The following is a 20,758-nucleotide window of genomic DNA, read 5'->3' as shown; positions in this document are numbered from 1 at the left end:
TCCCTAAGAAAAAAACTTCCAGTTTGAGGATGTTTTGTGCTCACTGCAAGTGGATTTGAGTTGCAGCCTAAAGCATCAAGAAAGACTGTATCCATCTTTCCCTTCCTCCCTGCATCAATGGATAAGCTGACCTCTATTGTACTAAATAAGCATTTTACAAATAGCATTTTTAATGACAGTATACATTGGTCAGTGTGTTTACAGCATACCAAGTAACCATCACATTTAGAGAGGTTTAATGTACTTGCAGAATCCAATGTAACTCTTTACACAAGTCAAGTAGAAAGTGATAATATTTTATGTCAGTACCTTATCGGCTGCTGATAGTCTTGTCCATGGTTTATCCGCTCGTCTGTCATAGTCCTGTGCTTTTGCCACTTCTACATAATCACTGAATCGAATCAGGATCTTTCTGTCTCTTAGTTCATCTACTGTAGGTCTCTGGTTAAGCTGCATTAAATAGTTATACAAAACAGAGCCAATATTAATAACCAACATTTGAAGAAACCTCGCAACATATTCTGCTTGCCATCTTAGTTTAGTGTGCAGTTTGAATAGAAACACCTTGGAAATTCCATGGAACCATTAAGTCCTTTAGAGTACTGTTACGAGAGTCGTAACTGTTTGAATTGAGGTGTGGGCTACAACACAGTGGCTTTATAATGGAGAAAAGATAGCTGGGACATGGTAGGTATTTGTTTTACTAGATACCACTATCTCAGGCACTGCAGAGGAGGAAGTATAATGTAATAGTGACCTAGGTGACTGTTCAGTATTTCACCAGCTTACTAAAAGCTAATGGAAGGTATTGCAAGATTTTACCTTTCTTGTCAGTCTTTGTTTGATTTCCCTTCTTTCTTCCTGTTCCGTTTGATCGTTTCGTTCTACAGAGAATATAAAAAGAAAAAGGATGATTTTCATCATGAGGAATAACAGTGGTTTCCAAGGCAATGAGAATCGTATCACAGAAAAATTAGTAGCTGGCTCTTTGCTGTCTGTTTTCTTAGTTCTGTACACCTGTTTCTCTACTAGAAGGTACAGTCACCCCTGTGTGAGGACAAGGTACTGGTATCAATGACAGCTTTTCCTGAGCTCTGAGCTCCAGTTCTGAGTTTTAATAAGCCAACAGCAGCCAACTCAAACTGTATGAACGTTAGAAATAAAATCAAAGCATTCCATAGTTATCAATTTATTTATTTATTTATTTATTTATTTATTTGTATTCTCCATTTTGCTGGAGCCATTATGTTGCCGAAAAGACTTATTGCAGGAGCTTTAGGGAAAGTAACATTCTGTCCTGGATCACCTTAATTCTCAGGCTACATCTGTAGATGGACACACTGCCACAGCAGTTATCTTTGACTTGCATGCTTTTTATCTGTGCCACTGATATTTGAACCTCTTTATCCTTACAAGTTTTCTTTTGTAGCATTCCATTCTAACCTAAGCCAGCCAGCTTTTGTGTGTGCCTATTAGCATTCAAGCCATGATAACTCCTACACACTGAGTCTAAAAATAGAGCGGAGTGCTGTAACACTGTGAAATATATCCTTTGCCTTGGGATACGAGGTAATGGCGTTTCTATTTCTAGTACTATCTGTTACTAAATTGAGGCATGAGCCTGTGACCTGAACAAAGCTTCTAGTGAAAAATGTTTAACCACTCTGGGATTCTCTAGTTTTTTATATAATAATTCCAGTATTAAAAATCATGTGTGAGCTTTAGCATGCCTTAAAAAGACATTTGAATATACAAAACATTACATAGTGACCCATATGTGATACATTCAGACATGCTCAGCGCTTATTCCCAGCTCCAAGAAAATGCCAAATGTGAAAATGTGAGAAACAATGTATTTGGAAAATATAAAGCAGGATTAGATAGGAACTGCTAGCAAAGGCAATACAGAATTTAAGCACTACCACAGAGACAAACCAGAGAGGTTTTCCCTTTCATCATCACTCTGCCTACACATAGCTACGCTCATTAGGGAGAGCTGGCTTTATAAATCTCAGTAGAGAGATGCTCCCAGTTGTGAAGTGATGTGTAGTACTGCCATTCATTTTTTCTGCTCTGTGAGTTAGTTGGGGAATTCTTAGCTGCGTGTAACACTGAAACAATTCCTGGTGTTAAGAATGAGCTGGGGATCCTGGAGTGGGATTTAAGAGATGCTGCGTTCTTGAATGTCAGGGTCAGCTTTCTGTTGAGTACAAGAACACGTGTGAACACCTGGGTCTTGATTTTAGTTGTGATGGTAAACCAGCAATGTTTCTATCATTAAAGCAAAGGATGCAGAAGTTCAGTAGAATTGCAAGAAAGAGTTGGCTTTATGTTTTCCTTAGTGGGCGTGTTATTAACATCAGAGATGTTAGGAAACTTATGAGTCAACTAACAAACCCTTACAAGCTGCAGGATGCTGTAGTGATTTCACTGAAGAGTATTTATGTTGCTACATCTTTGTAAGTCAGACCCAGTGCAGGTGCTTAAAAACCATAACAATAGTTTCACTATTCACACTAATAGAAGGAAAGTTTACAAATTTCCACACTCAACTCACAATGGAGCCTAGAGTTGTTGCATCTGTCCAGCCTTTAAGATTACTGCTGTCACAGCTCAGTGATGACTTCAGCTCTTGACAGATACTTAACTCAATGGGACAGGTAACTGGGATAGAAGTGACTGTGTTCTCAGACAAGTATATACAAATCCTGAGCAACTGAACTGAAGTCAATGGATTTGCTTCATGTCAGGAGCTCCTTTAAATGAGATACAAATCTAGACCAGTATGTTTAGCCAGCATTCAGGAAATATCTTTAATTCTGCTTTATCTTCTTTCTGCTTTATCTCTCTCTAAGCTCATTATATGAATGTATTCAAACTTTTATTATTAAAGCTTGTCAGTTTAACCCAGATTAAGGATGTAACCAGCATTCTTCAAAATGCAAACATAAAGGAACAGATTTTTTTTGGTAAAGATCAGACTTGCCTTAGGGAACTAAACAAAAACAGGTCTCAGGAGATCTGAGGCACTGACTAAGGAGAATCTGGTTCTACGTTTCAGAATCCTGTGTTAATGTTTTTGTTCTTATCTCTTTTGTAGCTGACAGTTAAATTTAGGCCAAGTTGATCCATTCACGCTTTCAAAGAATGCACCCTGTTTCTCATTTAGGTACACACATTTCTCAGATGAGTCCAATTTAAGCATGCACAGCATATGCTTTGGAAGAGTACTGAACAGTTGACTGTGGAATCCCTTTGTGTTAGAAGTGAAATGAAATCCACAGTAACTTCTATAGCAACTGCATAAGTTTTTTCTTTAAACCAGGAAAGTTTTAAGACATTAAATTTTAGGTAACAAAATATGAGCAACTTTTTTTTCTAAAGAATTGCAATCACGTTGATAATTAAATACGAATTAAATACCAAAGGCAACATTGTTTCTATGACACATGCCATATAGACACATTATATGTGGCCATATATAGATATTTTATTCATGTTTAATGAGAAGGAAACCATTGTCACACCATTCCATCATTCTGCTATTGTGGCGTTGTGCTCTTTATTCGTTTTTTACTTTCAACACTAACTAAACCACAGCAATAAGAGAAGCAATATTCTTTTCATTCCAGCAGGTAGCTTCTCTCATTCTCCTATCTCAGATCCCACAACAGAGAGAATTTCAGAGCTCCCTCTTCTTCTAGCTTAGAGGATTCCCAATGCATCTATCACCTGTTTGATCCCTTGGCCATAACACCAATCTTTAGGAAAAGAGTTTCCAGTTTCTGCCCTGTGTTTATTTGAAAGCTGTTGAGCAATATTCCTCTGTAGCAGTATTTATAATAGGCCTGGAATTCTCCTTCTAATAACTGTTAATATCTCAGGATGATAGTTCTCTGACTTGCCATTGGAAATGTCCTCACACCTTTGCAAGGATGTTTTGTCCGTTCCCCTTTAGCCAAGACAGTCAGTGTCTCCAAAAATGGTAGTCTGTGTCATTGCACTGCATGACACCTGGATGCTACTCCCCTCTCAGACACCCATAGCAGTGTATTCATAATATAAATCATTTCAAGGTTGAAATTTAAGCAAGTCTCTCTTTTCTGTACTAAACTGCCCGCCTTTATGAAAGTGTAAATTCTCATCTCTGCAATATTTGAAACCCAGGACATATTAAACATGAAAACTTTTAGGTACAGAAAATAACCCCAATAAATTAATATATCTTTTAAAAGAAAATGTTTCACTAATGTAATTGCTGTTTCCTGCAAATATATAAGATATATTAAGAAGAAAGTACTCACGTTTAAGTATATTTCTTCTTTCTAGCTCCTCAACAGCAGGTCTTTGGCTGAGTCGCCTGCGGAAAAACACCAAAATCACATTTTGTACCATGCTTGTTCTTTGGAAAGTCTGCAGGATTCCAAGTTCTAGTTTGTGTTTTCCTCGTGTGTGTTTTTGGGTAGGAGGAGAACACGAAATCCTTGTCCAGGACTGACGGAGAAAAGCAAAAGAAAATCCCAAACACAAGATTCTGGTAGCAGAATGCCTTCTGGGTTAATTTTTGCCAAATATCAGCAATGCAGGTAGAAGTTCTCCTCTAGTTTGCACTGCTGTTGGTGGAATGCTTCTTCAGAACATGCATCCTTTTCACCACACTTCCCAGTCAGATGGAACCAGTGCCCTCCAATGGTTAAATTCACTCTCGAGAGAGAGGGTTAAGGTGGTTTTCAAAGGAGTTTCACAGTCATCTTCTGTAGCAGTCACTGCTTCTACCTTTGAATCTCTGTAGCAGTGGGCTTCCTTTTCTTCTAGTAACACCAGTGATGCATCCTGACAAATGCAGACTTGCCAGAAATAAAGCTTTCCTGTGGTTTCCCGACTACACATCTAACAGACCAATCCAGCAGCTCTCCTTCTGCCTGCTGAATAAATTCATGTGCAGCTCACCGCCTCATGCTGTCTGAACAGAGTGTCTTGTGCAGTTTCACCTCCCCTTTCTGTAGTGCTGCTTCAGGATTGAGTCTTCAAATCATATGATCAGTGCCGTGGCGATTTTATTCTGCATACTAAATGAGATTTCCCCATGAGACACTGCCAATATCTGCAGAGAATCTCAGGTAATTGAAGCCCTCCCCTAGGCAGACAGATGCACACTGCATTTGCATTTGCTCGTGTTCAACCAATAATCCAGCAAACAGATCAGGAGCAGTTTATGATGCTCCCTGCTCTGTGTTCTGGCAGCATCAGGGATTCTCATTGTCTCCTCTGTGGCAGGTGTTACCAAGCCAGAGACCGAAGTTACAGACAAAGCAATACAGCAGGGACCACAATGCAAACCACGGTTGCAGTAATTATCCCTCAAGTGTGCACAGAAAATACAGGAATGATGATAGAAGTGATGCTATACCGAGATCTGTATTTTACCAAATATACAGGGGAAAGAAAGGGGGCGGGGGAGCAGGGGGGAGGTGGAAACTGTTAGAGTGCAGGTGTCTAATTCTAATTTCTCCTTGTTTCCTGGGTCTGACCAAACATACCTTGGAATTCAGCTCTGTGTTCATATGCTGTCAGACCAACAGCGGACAGTATGAATGCTGCTCCTTATCATTTTCTAATTTCCCTGCAATCACTGCAGAGACCCGTTCTGTCCTCAGCTCTGGCAACAGGAATGCATCACAACTACAGCAGGCTTACACCAGCAGAAAACTTACACGGTGAGCTGTTATACTTGCAGACACCTGCAACCTAATGCTCATTCTTCCCACCTCACCTCTGATTTTCCTCTAGGTCTCTGGATTTTCTCTTCAGAGTAATGAGCTGGATATTCCAGAACTGGAATCTGCAATAATCCAAACTGAAACAGAAATGATGCTAAGAAATACTCCACTGAAGGATTTAAAAGTGTATTTTTAATCTGCTACCCATTCACTTCTTCCTCATTTTCCTTAATGTCTCAGAAATTATGCCGCTCTGGCTAGGTTTGTTTGAAGGAGATCAGTGTGCATTTTATACTATAACTCAAGGAAGAGTGACGTACTCACGTGCTGGTCACACGGCTGCCTATCAAGCTATTCCCAACTACAGCCCTTCCATGCAAGATCTGCAGATTTTCCCAGAATCTTCCATCAGATTTCTGAGACCCCCTTTAAACTGAGGGCTTAAAACCCTAATGGAGAATGAAGTATGAGAATAGATATGTAAATGAACTCTCTGTATACTTATACGTATATTGCTATTGTATTTACACCGATTCATTACTTAAAAACCTCCAGCCTTCTTGACTTTGGTAAATATACGGCAGGTGCCCAGAGATAACATTATTTCTGTGCACAACTTCAGCTTTACCCCAAGGAAAGGAAAAGATGCAGATATACATAGAGACAGAAATATACACACAGACTGTACAGCACTGCATTTTTGTCTGAATCGTTCAGAGATCCAAACAGCACTTTCAAACTTTTATCACAGCCACAAAACCAGGAATGGACTTTTCTATCCAGGAAGGTGGGAACAGGCTGAAAACACAGCTGAAGTCATGATGTAATAACAAGGCAGCAACACTGCTGACATCTGTTTCCACTGATGTACAAGGGCTTCTTGCATCCACCTGTTGCATCAGTATTTCTGTTCAGAAGATGCCTCCACCTGCTGTAAACCCCCCTTTCCACCTGCTTTGCCTGCCATAAACACTGCAGCCAGCCCAGACAAAAAACAGGGAAGTGATGAAGGCAGGTCATTTCAAAGCATAGTGCTGATTTGTTTCCTGGGGCTTTAGCAAAGCACCTGCACCTGGGGGTGGGTGGATCCCCAGGGCTCCTGCCCTCCCCCAGCCTACCTCCCTACCCCTCAGTCCTGGGAGTGGTAGTGGTGCAAAAGTCTGAAGGGAACCTCTGCTGTGGATGTAAGACAGGCACAGATGAAGATGGGTGAGTCCTGTGCTTTCTATTTTTGTCATGTTTTCATGTGAGGAACTTTGACCCTGGTGTTGCTTGGCTCACCTCTGTGAGGTAACTGCAGACTGCTGTGAGTTCTGATGTTGCACACTGCCTCTGTCCCTTCACAGTTGTGTTTTCTTTTCAAGTGAACTGAGCTTAAATATGTATTTTCTGGTACTGAGAAGAGCATCTGGTTAATAGTGCTATACTGTAGGGGACACTAAGGTCTGTGAAAGCACACAGGGCTGGAGGCACTGATGTTGCTTCCTTGTGAATGGTGTTTGTATGTGGTTCAGAGTTTGCAGTATACTTGTTTCCTCCATGCAGCGTGCACATGGGAATGCTGTGAGACTCATGGAAGCTCTGTGCTGGCTCCTAGAGGGGCAATAAATCTATGCATGTCTGGCTGTTTCCCTTGACGTACATGTGTGGTGCATAGCTGTGGCAAATAGGCTGTCCGGGGAGATAACGAGCCTGGCCTGCTGGTTTGAGGGGTGGGGAGTCTCCCTTGGTAGGTCTGCTGCAGCTCTCCTCTGCAGGAGCCTGATTTGAGGTCCCTCTATGTAACATGTCAGACACTTGCATGTGTACAAATGCTGGATTTGGCTTCCAGGGGAAAGCCACTAATTGCTCATCCCCTCCAGAGTAAGGTCACATGTTCCTGAGCCCAGTGACTCTCACACGTGTTTGTAAATGATGATCAATATTTACTTTGTACGGTCAGATTCTCCTTCATGTTCAGAGAAAGTGACGCCTTAGCACCAGCATTACACAAGGTTGATGATATTGGAGTGTTACAGGTGACTGAATCCTCAGCAGTCTGATGATGTGCATATCACTTGGATCCCAGGGTCTGCTATCAGATGGGCAATGCATCAATATGTCTTACAAGCAGGAGAGTGCCAAGTTCTCTGTCCTCATAGTTAACCTTAGCAATATCTTTTGTCTGTTGTGGGAACTGCAGCTCAGCAAAGCTACAGCGAGCTTTGTCACTGGTGCATTTTCAGGTATGGGTGCAGAACAGCTGGGGAGAAACAAATGGGCAACAGGTACAGCCCAAACATGTGCAAATGGGCCTGTGCTCAGACCCGGTCCACTCTTCCCAGCTCCTCTTGCCAGTTTGTGGAGTCTCAACTGTCCACAGACCCTTATAAGTATTAAGCAGAATGAACTTCAGGAAGCTTGTGTTGTTGGGGTTTCTTATCTGTCCCCAAAAGATGCTTCTTTGTTTACCGATGTATTTCTGCATGGTGTATGTTATATTTATGATTTACTCGTCATAAAACTGAATTTATTTCATCTTTGTAGCTGAAGCCAAAACATGCACTTTGGAATCCTTTTCCTGTTTGTCCTTAGTTAGGGCCACATGCATCTGATAATCTCCTACAGAGCTGGGGGAAGGGAGGGCAGGCTCACACGTGTGTTTGCCTGTGGACTCCACACTAACAAGCACACGATCAATCCAGCCACCAGTAAGTGAGCTGTTGCCAGCAGCAATCACATTGATTGCCTCTTGCGGCAGGTAGTTCTGCAGAAAGAGTCGTGAGTTTTTGCAAGGGGTGGTGGGGAGGAGCTCCAGCCCAGCTGGGAAATGGGCACAAGGAGGAGAAATGGGAGTGCCCTGTGCCATCTGCTCGTGAAGCTACCTGTGCCTGCTTCCCATCATGTCTCTTAAATTGGCATCTCTATTATCAGAACATCGTGTTCAACTCAACGAGAAATTTATATTCATCCTTCCCATAAGTGGCTGTGAGAAGGATGTGTGCCAGGGCTTTGAATCACCCACGCACTGAGCAGTGGCAGCGCAGTGCTGCCTGCAGAGTACAATTATGGGTAGTAGTAAATCCTTGGTAGGAGGGACTTTGCCTTTTACAGACTTTCTTCTGCACAAAATTAGAAGGCAGGCAGAGAAACACAAACTTGTTTAACCCCAAGGCAATTTTGGAGCACGTACAAAGTGGTAGCTGAGTGTCGTGCCAGCATTTCCTGTAATAGCAGTTGCTATTCTCTGATAGTAGAAGGCTGAAAAACAATATGAACGTGGGGACTTGGTATGGTCAGTTCAGCAGGTTGCATGCCAAAGCTTTACTGCTTTAAAATTGCCCGATATTTGTGTCTATTTTTTCCCCCAAGCTATTTTTTACATTAAAAAAATAATAATAATAAAGAAAATTGCTTTTAGTTACCCAGAGGAAAATGGTGGATATATGTAATGGCCATATATTTTGCCTTAATTATGCATTTTATTCATTTATTTGGCTTTCAGTTTTGTATGAATTTTCAAGGCTGCAAATCAGCAAAAGTTCAGTTAATTATGTTGGCCCTCATCTCTCAGCCGATTACAGTTGTCTATCATCATAGTTTCTATGATAAACACACTGCTGAGTAGTTCAGATTTCAGTGGGAATGAAAACTACATACTTTCCTGGTGTGACCCTTGTGCCTTGATCCTGGTAATGCCTGAAAAGATCTGTGTCCTTGTGACAGCTTCACTATTGCATAGTGCTGCTTAGATGAGCCAGTGCCTAATTATGTGAGAGGATTCTGATGGAGAAGCCTATACAGTAATCACTGTTTTCACTGCCTGTAAAAGTCCTGCAGCATTTGACCTCTGGTTGCATACTTGTTTTTTTCTGGAGGTGTGAGGAATAAAGGCCAAACACAGCTGGGGCACAGAGCCAGTCTTATGGCTCAAAGGCCTGCTGCAATGTCAGGTGAAGATGCTGAGCCTCCTTCTGGAATCTTTTGCTTTAGTACCTTTCTCAGTCTTCGCTTGAGGACTCTTGGAGGATGCTGTGCTATGTTCCAGGGCTGATATCAGAGTTTTGATTTTAAGCTCAGCTATTATTTAATAAATAACATGGTTTAGTTTGGTTGTGAATATAATATTTCAGAGCAGAAACTTTGTCCCCTCCCTTCCACCTGCTTTTCCCCACTCTTTGGTCTAAGGGAGTTGCTCTGTCCCGTTTGTAACACAATTAGTCATTACAGTTATGAAATTACAGCTAGTTTTTTAGCTGAAGACACGCTGCTGTAGTTAGAGAATTTCATTTTGTAGCATTGTGTCATTGTGAGCCACGCTACCACTCACTGCTGCATGTCCTTCGCCGTGCAGTTGGACAAGGAAAAGGTTTGGGGAATACATTCAAGCTAAAAATAACCCAGCAAGAAAAACTGCTGAAAGAACATGTTCTTCAAATCACAGCTTGAGTGGTGCAGGCTCCCACAGCAACTCTGTGCTGGAGGCTGATGAAGGCTCAAGGCTGTGTTTACTAAAATATATGTTGAAGGGTCTTTTGACTGCAATCACATACTGGTTATGATCTAGGTCACACTGTGCAGGTCGCTGAGGAAGGTGAATAGCAGTTCATTGCAATGCAATAGATTTCTGATTTTCTTTTTTCTAAAGGAGTAAAACTCTGGAGCCCAGTGTTCCCATAGAGAGAAAAAAAAAAAAAAGAAAAAGAAATGAATATTACATATCTCAGACAGGCAAATTGAGAACATTGTGGGTTGGAAACTTGAGGACAAGTAAAGAAAAGGAATTATATAAATCCCAAAGGTTTCTCTCTATCCGATTATGTGTGTATTACTATTTATATTAGTTTATAGAAAGACATCTACCATGGCCAAAGTGATACTAAAATCAACTGTGATAGTAACCGCTTGTGCAACAGTGGGGAGCCTGCAAATTGATCACTAGTAGACCAGAAGTAAATCTTAGCCCTGCAGAAGGGCCCACTGTTTTACTAAGACCTTCTAATATTCCTAGTGGCACACAGTTATGTACTCCTGGGTGCTTGCTGGGTAATTATATGTTTTAAACCCTATTTTTTTTCTTTCCTCTTTCACTTTACTGCGTAAACTGTGCCTAATACAATGCCTGTGCTTGAAATCCTCTAGAGAGAATGAGGCTGGATTGCCAGCCATCCCCAAGCCCTACAAGAAATGAAGTGTCTGTAGGCTCATGACTTCTCATCCTGTATAGTCAGGAATGCAATTTTGGCCACTACTGTCAGAAAGAACAGTGACAGGAGGTCAAAATGTCAGGAGATAGGTCAGTTTGAACTGTAGCACAGGCTGTATTTCAGGATTTATCAAATGGGGATGCTGCTTGTGGATGGAAGTGTTCCAAAACATTGTGAATTCATCTGGGATGCTCCCTGTTAAATGAATCCTGCAATGCTGTCCACTTAACATACAAACAGTTACTCCTATTAACAGATGCCACTGCAATGTACTGCTGGGATTTGGGTCACTGGAAGGAATCACAGCTGGATTTGCAGAGAGCAGATAGAATTGGTGATAGGTGTCACTTGTCAGCCTGCTATATGTAAATTCCTATCCACATCTTCATTTAATGCAAAATAATTTGAGAATAGCCATTCTTGCCATGGATAAAAGCAGCTGAGAATTTCCCCATGTAATGTGAGCTTTGCACAATCTACTTCACTGCTCCCAGTAACCTGTGTTTATATATAAAGGGACACCTTGGCCAGCTGCAAAGGCAGTGAAGCAACAGATAAAGTTCTGCAGCACACTGGTCTTTGCAAGGTGTTGCTTAAAGCAACAGCAAGAATTTTCTTCAGAGCTGTTCCTTTTGATCTCTGTGAGCCTACTAACCTGGCAGCTTGGAATGGTGAGGGCATGTCAGTGTGCTTTGCTTTGCAAACTGGTTGTAATGTCAGGCTTCATGCCAGGGGATAGCTTTCTTAATCACTGAAGTAAATCAAGGAAATCACAGTGCTGTCTTGGCTTTGTATAATCCCTAGAGGAAAAAAAAAACCGAAGTGATTGTGATTCCTAAAACTGCAAATGCTCCTGGGATAGACAGACCCTGCTGGGACCATGTCTATGGCTGCACACCTGCTGTCAAATAGTACAGATCTCTCTAGGAATGCTCTCCCTGGCAATGCAAACCCTTCCAAGTTCTCTCTCGTCACTCACCCATGCAGCATCTCCAAATGGTTGGGATATCCCTGCCTGCAGATAGCATATCACCATCTGTTGTACTGTTTGCTGTTTCTGTTGTACGTGCTATTGTTAGCACGGCATTTTCCAGCTCAGAGCTAGACCTGCAGCTTGCTGTCCTGAGGACAAACACTGGCCTGAGCCCTGCAGCCTTTGCCCATAGGATGCTTAGAATCTGTTTCTTCACTGCACTGAATCTTGTTTTCTTTATTTTTTCCCAAAAAAATCTCTGCTAAGGTTATCCACTCGTTTTCAGTACTTTAGAAATAGAGGTTCCTGCACTGAATGAAATATAAGAATTTAATTACGTAACATTTCACATTGACCCAAATATTTAGTTTTGACATTTATTTTATGATTCGTTGTGGCACAACATAAACTGTGTTTTACCATCAGTGCAAGGCTACAGCAGAAAGCATTTGGAAGGTCTCTGCTCCTGACAAAGGGCTCATGCATACCACACCTGTGCTGCACTAGAGTTGCTTGGTCTCCTGAGTGTTTGCTAGGAGCTGCTGGAGCCAAGCAGAGGAATGCCAGGTGGCAATGACTTTCCAACTAGGAAAGGCCTTCTCTGTGCCCAAATGACCTCCACCACACAGATTTTTTAGGCCTTTTTTGCTTATTTTATTCACTGCAGTTGATGGTAATGTTGTATTTGAGCCCAGAACCTCCAGTATGCCAGCAAGTCCCTGTTTACCCTGCCCTCATCATCCTCATGGAGCTAAGGCTGTCATTTCCACACACTGTTATCTTTTTTCTTCAGGTTGTATAAGCTGCAAAGAGATTGCTTTCAGTGTAATAATATGGCATCTATCAATGCAACTTTCTGTGCAACGTTAGTATCAGTTTATTGCCTCTTGAAAAGGACAATATTTCCTGTTGGGTGATATTTCTCAGTATTGAACCCCCCCCCCCTTTGATAACTATAATCGTAAGGCCTCCAGAAAATGGCTTTTGCAAACACCTTCCAATTAGGTGTGTTTCCTCAGAACAGTCCAGCTGGTGTTTGGAGAGGCTGTCCTTGCTGTTTTTACTGTTATTACTTCTGAAAAACTAAGGAAGTATTAATTCATTCAAAACTTTATTTGCCCAATTAATACAATCATCTCAAGCAAATGGATGCAGGAGCTCATCCGTGAGCCACACTGTCTTCATTTTGAGTGGTCTTTTTTTTGCCAACAGTGAGGCACTCAAGTCTTTATTCCACTGTTTGTGTCTCAGCACAACCACATTTTGTATAATTTTAATTTGAAAAATAACCTGGTGCATCTTGGTGCAACAGTGAACTGACTAGGCTGAAGAAACCTGTTCCTAATGTGATTTAAGACGAGGATTTTACTAACATGCTGGCTCTTCAAGCTGATCCATTTCCTAGCTGTGTGGAGGGTCCTCTGCAAGGTGGATTTTGTGTAGAAGTTCCCCAGCCTCAGAGGGTGCTGTCTGTTCCACTGGATAAATACTTGAGCACAGACTATTGAACTTGAGAGGCCTTTTGTTCTGCAACATGACAGCTACAGAAAAAGACAGAAAATGAGGGCAACTTCTAGGAAAGAATCATTATCCTGAGACTGGAGAGTCAGGGAAGTGTGTTGGCCGCTTCAGTATCTGTTTTTCAAGGTAATTAAATCACTGAAGGGAACTTGAAGTACTCTGTTGTGGACAAGCAGCTCCCAAGTTAGATGAAAAATCCCACAGCACCAGGGGAAGCCTGCAAGAGTGGGTGACTCAGCTTCAGCTTGCCAGGTGGGCGCATGGAATGAAATAATAAAGACTTAGCTGAACTACATTTTAATCATTAATCTGACTGTACAGTATTTATTAAGTAGTTTGATTAAAAACAGCCTCTACTCTGACCTGGTTCTTCTTGCTTCCTGTCTATTTTCTAAATGTTCATTTCTTTCACTTTTCACCACCTCGCCGTCCCTGAGATTATTTCAGTAAGGCAGGAACTGTGCTACACTGACCCACTTTTACTGGATGAAAGCGGCAAGCCCAAGCCTCTATTCCTGGGAGGAATTAAGATCTTGAATGAATGAGGCCACAGAAGTTGTGCTCAGAGCTGTGGCAGGAGGAAATGGTAGTAACCCTAACTGTGTTTGGACAGCCAGCAACCACCATGTGTTAACTGCTGTTTCCTTGATCACATGCTGGGAGCCATCAGGTCTGGCCTGTTTTTGGAATGAAGTCTAAAAACATGCTTGAATTTTTCATGCAAAGGTGTGAACCATTCACCAGACAGCAGTGCCCCATAAATCAGCAATAACCCATTGCTGTGGTACTTGCTGCCTGCCCTCCAAGTGCACTCAAATGTGACACCACATCATAAGGAAGTTTCATCTTTTTCCCTTCGTCCATTTAAAAGCCACACTACATATTCTTTGGGAGAAGTAAACTCTAACTGCTTAGGTATTCTGCAGGCAACTCACAGCAACAGTCATGGTGAAAGTCACTTAAATTCACTTTGCATATGAAGCCGGTTTGGTTTAAAGGAGAAGGGGAGCAGTAAAACCCCTTGTTTTTTGTTTGCATGTAATTTAATGCGGAAAGACTGAGGTCAGGTATGTTAAAGCTGAAAGAATATTCAGTCAGCCCCTCTTCGGGCTTAGATTTTTGCTCATACCAATTTAGTGCCTTACAGATACGTACTGTCCTTCCCATCTTGCTTTTGTTTTAAGAACACTGAAGTGCTTCACATGAAGCGCTTAAAATACTGTTCCCGAGTTTCATGAACAAGTGATAAAAGATACCTGTGAGTAACAACAGCAACACAGTGACCCCCATCACAAATGGCAAGGGCTGCCACCATGTGTTCCTGAACTGCCACTTGAACTACTGGTAGCCCACAACTGCTACAGCACTTTGTTTGGGTCAGGTTTTTGTCATGGAACAGCACGAATGGCTGTGACAACCAGAACAGCCTGTTTTGTTCCCTACTGATTAATCTATTTTATCTTTCCTCTGGAGATGTTCAAGAAATGTGTAGATGTTGTGCTGAGGGACGTGGTTCAGTGGGAATTACTGGTGATCAGCGAATGGTTGGACTGGGTGCTCTTAGACATCTTTTCCAGCCTTGGTAATTCTATGATTCTAAACTCTGCAAATTAAATTAATTTCTTCTGTAATTACTTGTGCTCCAAATCAGCTTAAGGACCTGAATCATAATCCAGTGTAAACTGAAGCATTACAGAATATTATTGGCTTTCTGCAGATTTCCATTTCGTTCAATGACTGCTCAGTATTTACAGGGCTGTGGCCCCAGACCTTCAGGCACATGTTGGTTCCTAGTTTTTGAGAGAGGATCTGAGCCTGCACACAATGCTGTTTGTAGGCAGTTTAGCAAGGCAAAGCTAATGCACTGTTTTCATCCCCAAAGTGTTTTTTTTCCCTATTAAATTACACTTGCTTAGGCAGTTTTCATGCACTTTTATCTATATTATTAAGTTACATGGAATAGATTGAGGCCTTCTGGACTCTGATATTTTTTGATCTCTTCTCTTACATGTGTCACTTATGCTAGAAGATCAGTTCAAGAAATTGATTGTGTGTCCCAGAAAAGGCCCTCAATATTTCTGAGTTCACACCTGCTGCTCTGTTCTTCCCTTCTCTGCTGTGCACTGACCTGCTGCCCTTGCCTTCACTTTGCTGTGAAAAACATGTTTGATTATGAATTCCCAGCACTGAAGTCAGGGAACTAGAACAGAGCAGTGCAAGGAGCTGGGCTTCCCAGAAGGAAATCTTTATTGGCTGTGACCCTCTGATGTAAAACTTTCTCATCCCTAGGCAGAGCGTTCTGAATCTTTGGAGATGTAAACCTGCACTGAGAATAGCTTTGAGTCATATGTGCAGTGTTCAAATCAAAAATTAACCTACGGAACGAAATCTTCACTGTTGCAGCACGTTATGAATGAAGCAGCGTATTTGAACATCATTGCCAGGCAAGCAGTGGGTTGGTGTGATACAGTAAATTGTTCTTGTTCAGGTGCAGCTTGTGGCTCTTGCCTACAACTGACAGGGTGTCCTGTTATCAATTGTGCATGTGTTGTGCTTCATTACTGAAGCAAGCAAACAAACACTTCTTGTTGAAGTATTTCTCTCAGGAGGATCTGCTATAATCATGTGCTCGTGGGGACTGGGTTTGTTACTTGCTGATCAGTGATTCACATTAGTGAAGTTTGTTCGGTTTTTGCAGATATATTTAGTGAAAGGAAACAAGCGGTACCTTTCTCAAAAGCTCTTCAGTCCTTAAAAAAATGGGGCAGGGTATGTCAAATACTGATAGCCTTGAATCTCTTGTAACACGTGTATTTGAGCTGTATGGCAGCTTCCTTGAAACTGAAAAGTGCTGTAAACAGGAGGCTAGACTCATTCATTTCTTGAAGACATGAACTAAACATGAGCTTTCTCTCTTTCCTTGTGATTTTTATCCTTGAACACTACCTCAGAGGAATTCTGGTAGGAGATACCAAACCCTCTTTACTGCAAGGCCAGTACTGTCCATCACTGGGTACAGAATGGAGTTTCTACCTGTGTCGATGCCTGACTTCAAGGAAGGATACAGGGAATCTTATTGCTTATCGAATTCAGACATCTCAGTTCCAGAGGCAGCTCTGAAAAATCTCAGCCATTGCTTTCACTTCCCTTGTCCTCCACCCTCTCCCCGGTCTTCCTACTTCCTACTGTACTCCCAAATACGCTGGTTGTCTTTTCCTGTAGCCTGAAAAGCTGAGCTTATAATGGAAAAGAGCCAGAACATGGAAAAAAAAAATAAAAAAAAATCCCAAATCCTTACATAGCACTGGGTCTAAACACACTTCAATGCTGTGCAAGCTGATAACAAAATAGCACAGCATCCCCATGCAAATCCCCACCAGCAACCCTGAGCCCATAGGCTGTCACGATCTCGTGCTGTCTAGTGCAGAGCGGGAGACTCCCCTGGCTTACCCACACGCCCACGGAATTAAATTGTGTCTCTATATATAGCTTGTGTCATATGCAAGGAGCTGCGGGTTGTGCAGACAACCCACACTGCGCTCACTAGGGTTATTTTTAGCACTGGTGACAAGGTAACCTGGAGGATTCCTGCCAAATGAGGAGGGCATGCAGTAAATCGGACACAGCTAATTAGCGGTGACAGTCGATCTTTTTCTCTGCGCCTACCGCTGCCTTTCTGACACAAATCTGTGTCACGTCTTCCCAGCCAGTCTGAATTTACAATCTAAATCAGGACAGTTCCCTAATTTCTACTTCAACCAGCAGGAGTTTGAGCACAGTCAGAGCTGCATCAAAAAAGAAAGGCAACCCAAACTCTAAATCATCTCCAGGTAAATTTAGGGCAATCTCTAAACTGGGCTGAATTCAGCATCTGCTAAATACTTCTCTGCATTACGGCTATTAAAGCTTATCTCTCGTTTTGATCAAATCAAGTAAAGAATGCCCCCAAGTCCTGTGAATTGAGCCTGCTTTGCCAGTAGATCCCTCTGGAGGGCTGATGCCTTTCCACCCAGCAGAGCTGCTCTGAGCCATTCCCATGAGGAACCGGTGCTGGATGTGCCGTTCTCAGGAAACAGGGCACAATAAGTAAAATTTTCCTTTATGACTCCTCTGTGCTGAACCGTCACACTTTATGCTTTTCAAGCTGCAAATCTGAAGTGCTGTTTGCTTGGTGTTGTTCTGCCTTCAGCAGCGCTGTGAACTTCACGCTCCGTTACGTGAGGCCGAGCTACAAACCAGAGTCTAATCTGGGTCTGCATTTTGCTACCTTGGCACTTTCTGGAAAGTTAACTTGCAAATGCCTTTCTGAGAACCTCAGGGCAGCACTAGAACTACAGACACCCAGATGTGGTAAATCTGAATGAAGATACTTCCTTTGTCAATTTACATTGACAAGAAACCTTGCTCCAGCATGATCTGCTTCCCCAGGCCAGGATTTCCAATATGGTTTAGATCAGTTTTAGGTTCACAAAAGCTGTCACTCTTCCTGTGTGACTCCTTTTATGCCCACACTTATGCATATGAATTCCCATCTCCATAATCTCGTAAGTGCTGCTTAATGCTTCGTGTCTACTTATGCAAATATCCAAGGAGGTGACACAGAACATGAAATGAAAATTACAAGTATAATCTTTTCCGGGAATTCATGTTTTTGCTGCAACATTAAGTAATAATGGAGTGTCTTTTACTGTGGTTACACAAAGCATGCCTGAGAAGTACCAGCCACCCAGGCAGTTCAAACATTAACTTTCCAAGCAGTCAGATATCAAATTTAATTAAACAACCCTTTCCTACATCACTTTTCAGTTGAGCAACTATTTTACTCCTCCAGGTTTCAGCTAAAACCCCTTCTAGAACAAAGTGGGTCCATAAGACAGAAAGAAGTTCTTGCAAATAATCGTACTTGCAAATGTCTCTTTGCCTCTTGACACAAAGAGCTCTCAATTCATTGAATTCCGTGGAGGGCTTATTATCTGTGCTATGAACCCATAATAATTGGAAACGAGACCTGTTGGGAGCCTGGAGTATCAAAATCTCTGTTGTCTAATGCACAGTAGAACATTGCAAGCACATACTGTGGCCAGGGGCACTGGGATGCATGAATTAATAACAGAAAACATGACTGGAAAGGGAAATGTGAGGAAGATGGAATGCTACCAGTTTGGATGGAGGAAGAGAGATGTCTATGTTTCCATGGCAACAAGTGGTAATTTGGCTTGGAAATACAGAAGACAGGAAATACACTTTACAAATGCATCAATGCACATAAAAAAAATACTCAGTTCTGTACTTGGACAACAGTGAGTCTGAAGTAAGTCAACTTGCACTGCTGTAAAGCTAGAATCTGACCCAAAAGATGTAACAGAACACTTGTGCTCTTGGTTGTGCAAATGCTCGTGAGCGTGACAGCACAGAGCTGACTTTCTTGCCAGATTCACAACTACCCTTAACATGCATTTCAACTAGAACCATTTAGAAAAAATACAGTGGTTTGGATAAAATGCTTTTCCTTTGTCTCCGTATGCTTTAAGTTACTTAGGTGCCATTATTGATGCATTTTGTACATTGTATACATCAGCACAGCTTTCTTTCTAGACCACAGAGCTAGGTTGTGTTAGCTGTGAAGCAAGCAATTTTCTAGGCAGCGATAAACTTCCAAATCCCTGCAAATGTGCTGTAAAATACTGATCTTGAAAACAACTGCCTGTTTACTTGCTTTTCTGATGCAGACAGCAGTTGAATAACAACTCTCTAATTTGCTTGTACATTACTCTCTCGTGCAGAGGGACAGGTCTATAGCCTGATGGTACATGTAGATTCGTAGCTGAGCAGGCAAGTCCCATTGCAATTATCAAAGTGTTACCAGTATGGAAGTAATGTGCTCTAATCTGCACAGGAAATGGCAAAATCGTACAGAAAGCATTCATGTCTGTTGGATCCCAATTGCCTGATAGTATCTCGTACTTGAGTGCTTAGAAGCAAGCTGTAAACTTCCAGGCTGTCACACCTACAGAGAGATTAAGCTGCACGAGTACCATTAAATGAATGAACGTGAGGACCTCAAAATCTCACCCAAGATTCTCATTCTTCTTCCCAGTGTGGTTAAATTTCCATGCTACTGTCAGGTTGTGGCTCTGAGTGGGGATCCTGGGGTAGTCTGCGTTGTAGGGAGTGAGAACTAGTCAGAAACTCCAGGGGGATCAACTGAGGGCTTTGATTCCTCTGCCTTTGCCAGCACCAACTTCTAGGTTTGGGATTTTATTTTTCATTTTTAACACATTCCTTGTTTTCTTGCTGTAAATATTTCTTCTGTGTATCTGTCACCTGAGCTTGTTTGCATGGTCACATTCTATTCTGGTGGATGAGTTAAGAGCCGAGCTGAGCTCTGCCAATGCACATATGTGCTGGAAATTGTGTGGGAGGTTGCTTCCAATCTGCTTTGCCATTCCTGGCTATTCCAGCAATCTCTGCACCGTCTGTTTCCCAAGATGCGCTGAACCTGCCACGTTCCAGGAGGAAGCATCTAAATGAAAGAGTGTCTTCCAGCACTTGGAACAAAGCTGGCTTTTAGCCATCCTCTAGACATAACCATTGAGACTAATAGCCTGCACCACAGATTGCTTCGTGAGATTGTAAGAGACAATGTGGGGAGCATCTTTACTGACTTTATCTATAGAGAGTACATTTCCTATGAGCCAGTCCTTTTCTTCACCAGCAGAGCAGTTTTCTTTTTAAGTCCTTGTACTGATAGTTGACTTGAGTTATGACTCCTTTAAAATAATTCTCCAGGCTCATTATTAAGCAAGTAAAATGGCAAATGAAATGAAAAAGATATAACCTGTAGGTATGCCACCTCAAGCTGCAATTCCATTAGAGCTGTCACATCAGAAGTCAGGCAGTGCTGGAGAGAGAGGTGACCTTCCAGGCATCTCAGCAAAATGAGGTGTGGCTGCCGAAGAGATAATCTTCTCCCTCTGTATATTTTGTTGTGGTTCAGCTTGTTTTTAAAGGTGCAGTGGGATGGAAACCTTTTTGTTGGTGTATTTTAGAGCCATAAAATTAGGAACCTGACCTATGAAGACATTTCTTTTTGTCGGACCAAAATACTGGAATTAACAGCATCAAAGCACAGCTTGAAATATTCCCTGAAGTGAATATACAAAGTCTACTTTCTCTCCTGAAATAATGGCTGTTAAGGTGGCACATCTATTTGTACTCTGGCTGTATCTCTTAGAATTTAACATACACTGTAATGTGGGATTATCTTCTTGCACGGGATGTACATATATTTTATGACAGGAGCTGTCATTTGCTGCCTAGCGCAGTCACTTGCACTGCACTGTTCTCCTTTTGGTGTA

The 20,758-nt window shown here is 41.9% G+C and overlaps 1 protein-coding gene across 3 annotated transcripts in view; it reads right to left on the bottom strand.

Moving 5' to 3' along the window:
* The window catches only part of PHACTR3 (phosphatase and actin regulator 3), an 87,354-nt gene that overhangs the window by 1,872 nt on the left and 64,724 nt on the right, over positions 1 to 20,758 (bottom strand). For all 3 annotated transcript variants that reach the window (XM_015881481.2, XM_015881482.2, XM_015881483.2), the window contains exons 9-11: positions 4,305 to 4,360; positions 823 to 884; positions 310 to 450 (exon numbers count right to left, since the gene is read on the bottom strand). In XM_015881481.2, coding sequence (XP_015736967.1) covers positions 310 to 450; positions 823 to 884; positions 4,305 to 4,360 — 259 coding nt within the window. The remainder of the gene's footprint in view (positions 1 to 309; positions 451 to 822; positions 885 to 4,304; positions 4,361 to 20,758) is intronic.

This window comes from Coturnix japonica, chromosome 20 (assembly GCF_001577835.2).
Source record: "Coturnix japonica isolate 7356 chromosome 20, Coturnix japonica 2.1, whole genome shotgun sequence".
NCBI classification, from domain to species: domain Eukaryota; kingdom Metazoa; phylum Chordata; class Aves; order Galliformes; family Phasianidae; genus Coturnix; species Coturnix japonica.
The sequence above is the reverse complement of the archived record's forward strand: the minus strand, read 5'-3'. Positions and strand labels throughout refer to the sequence as shown.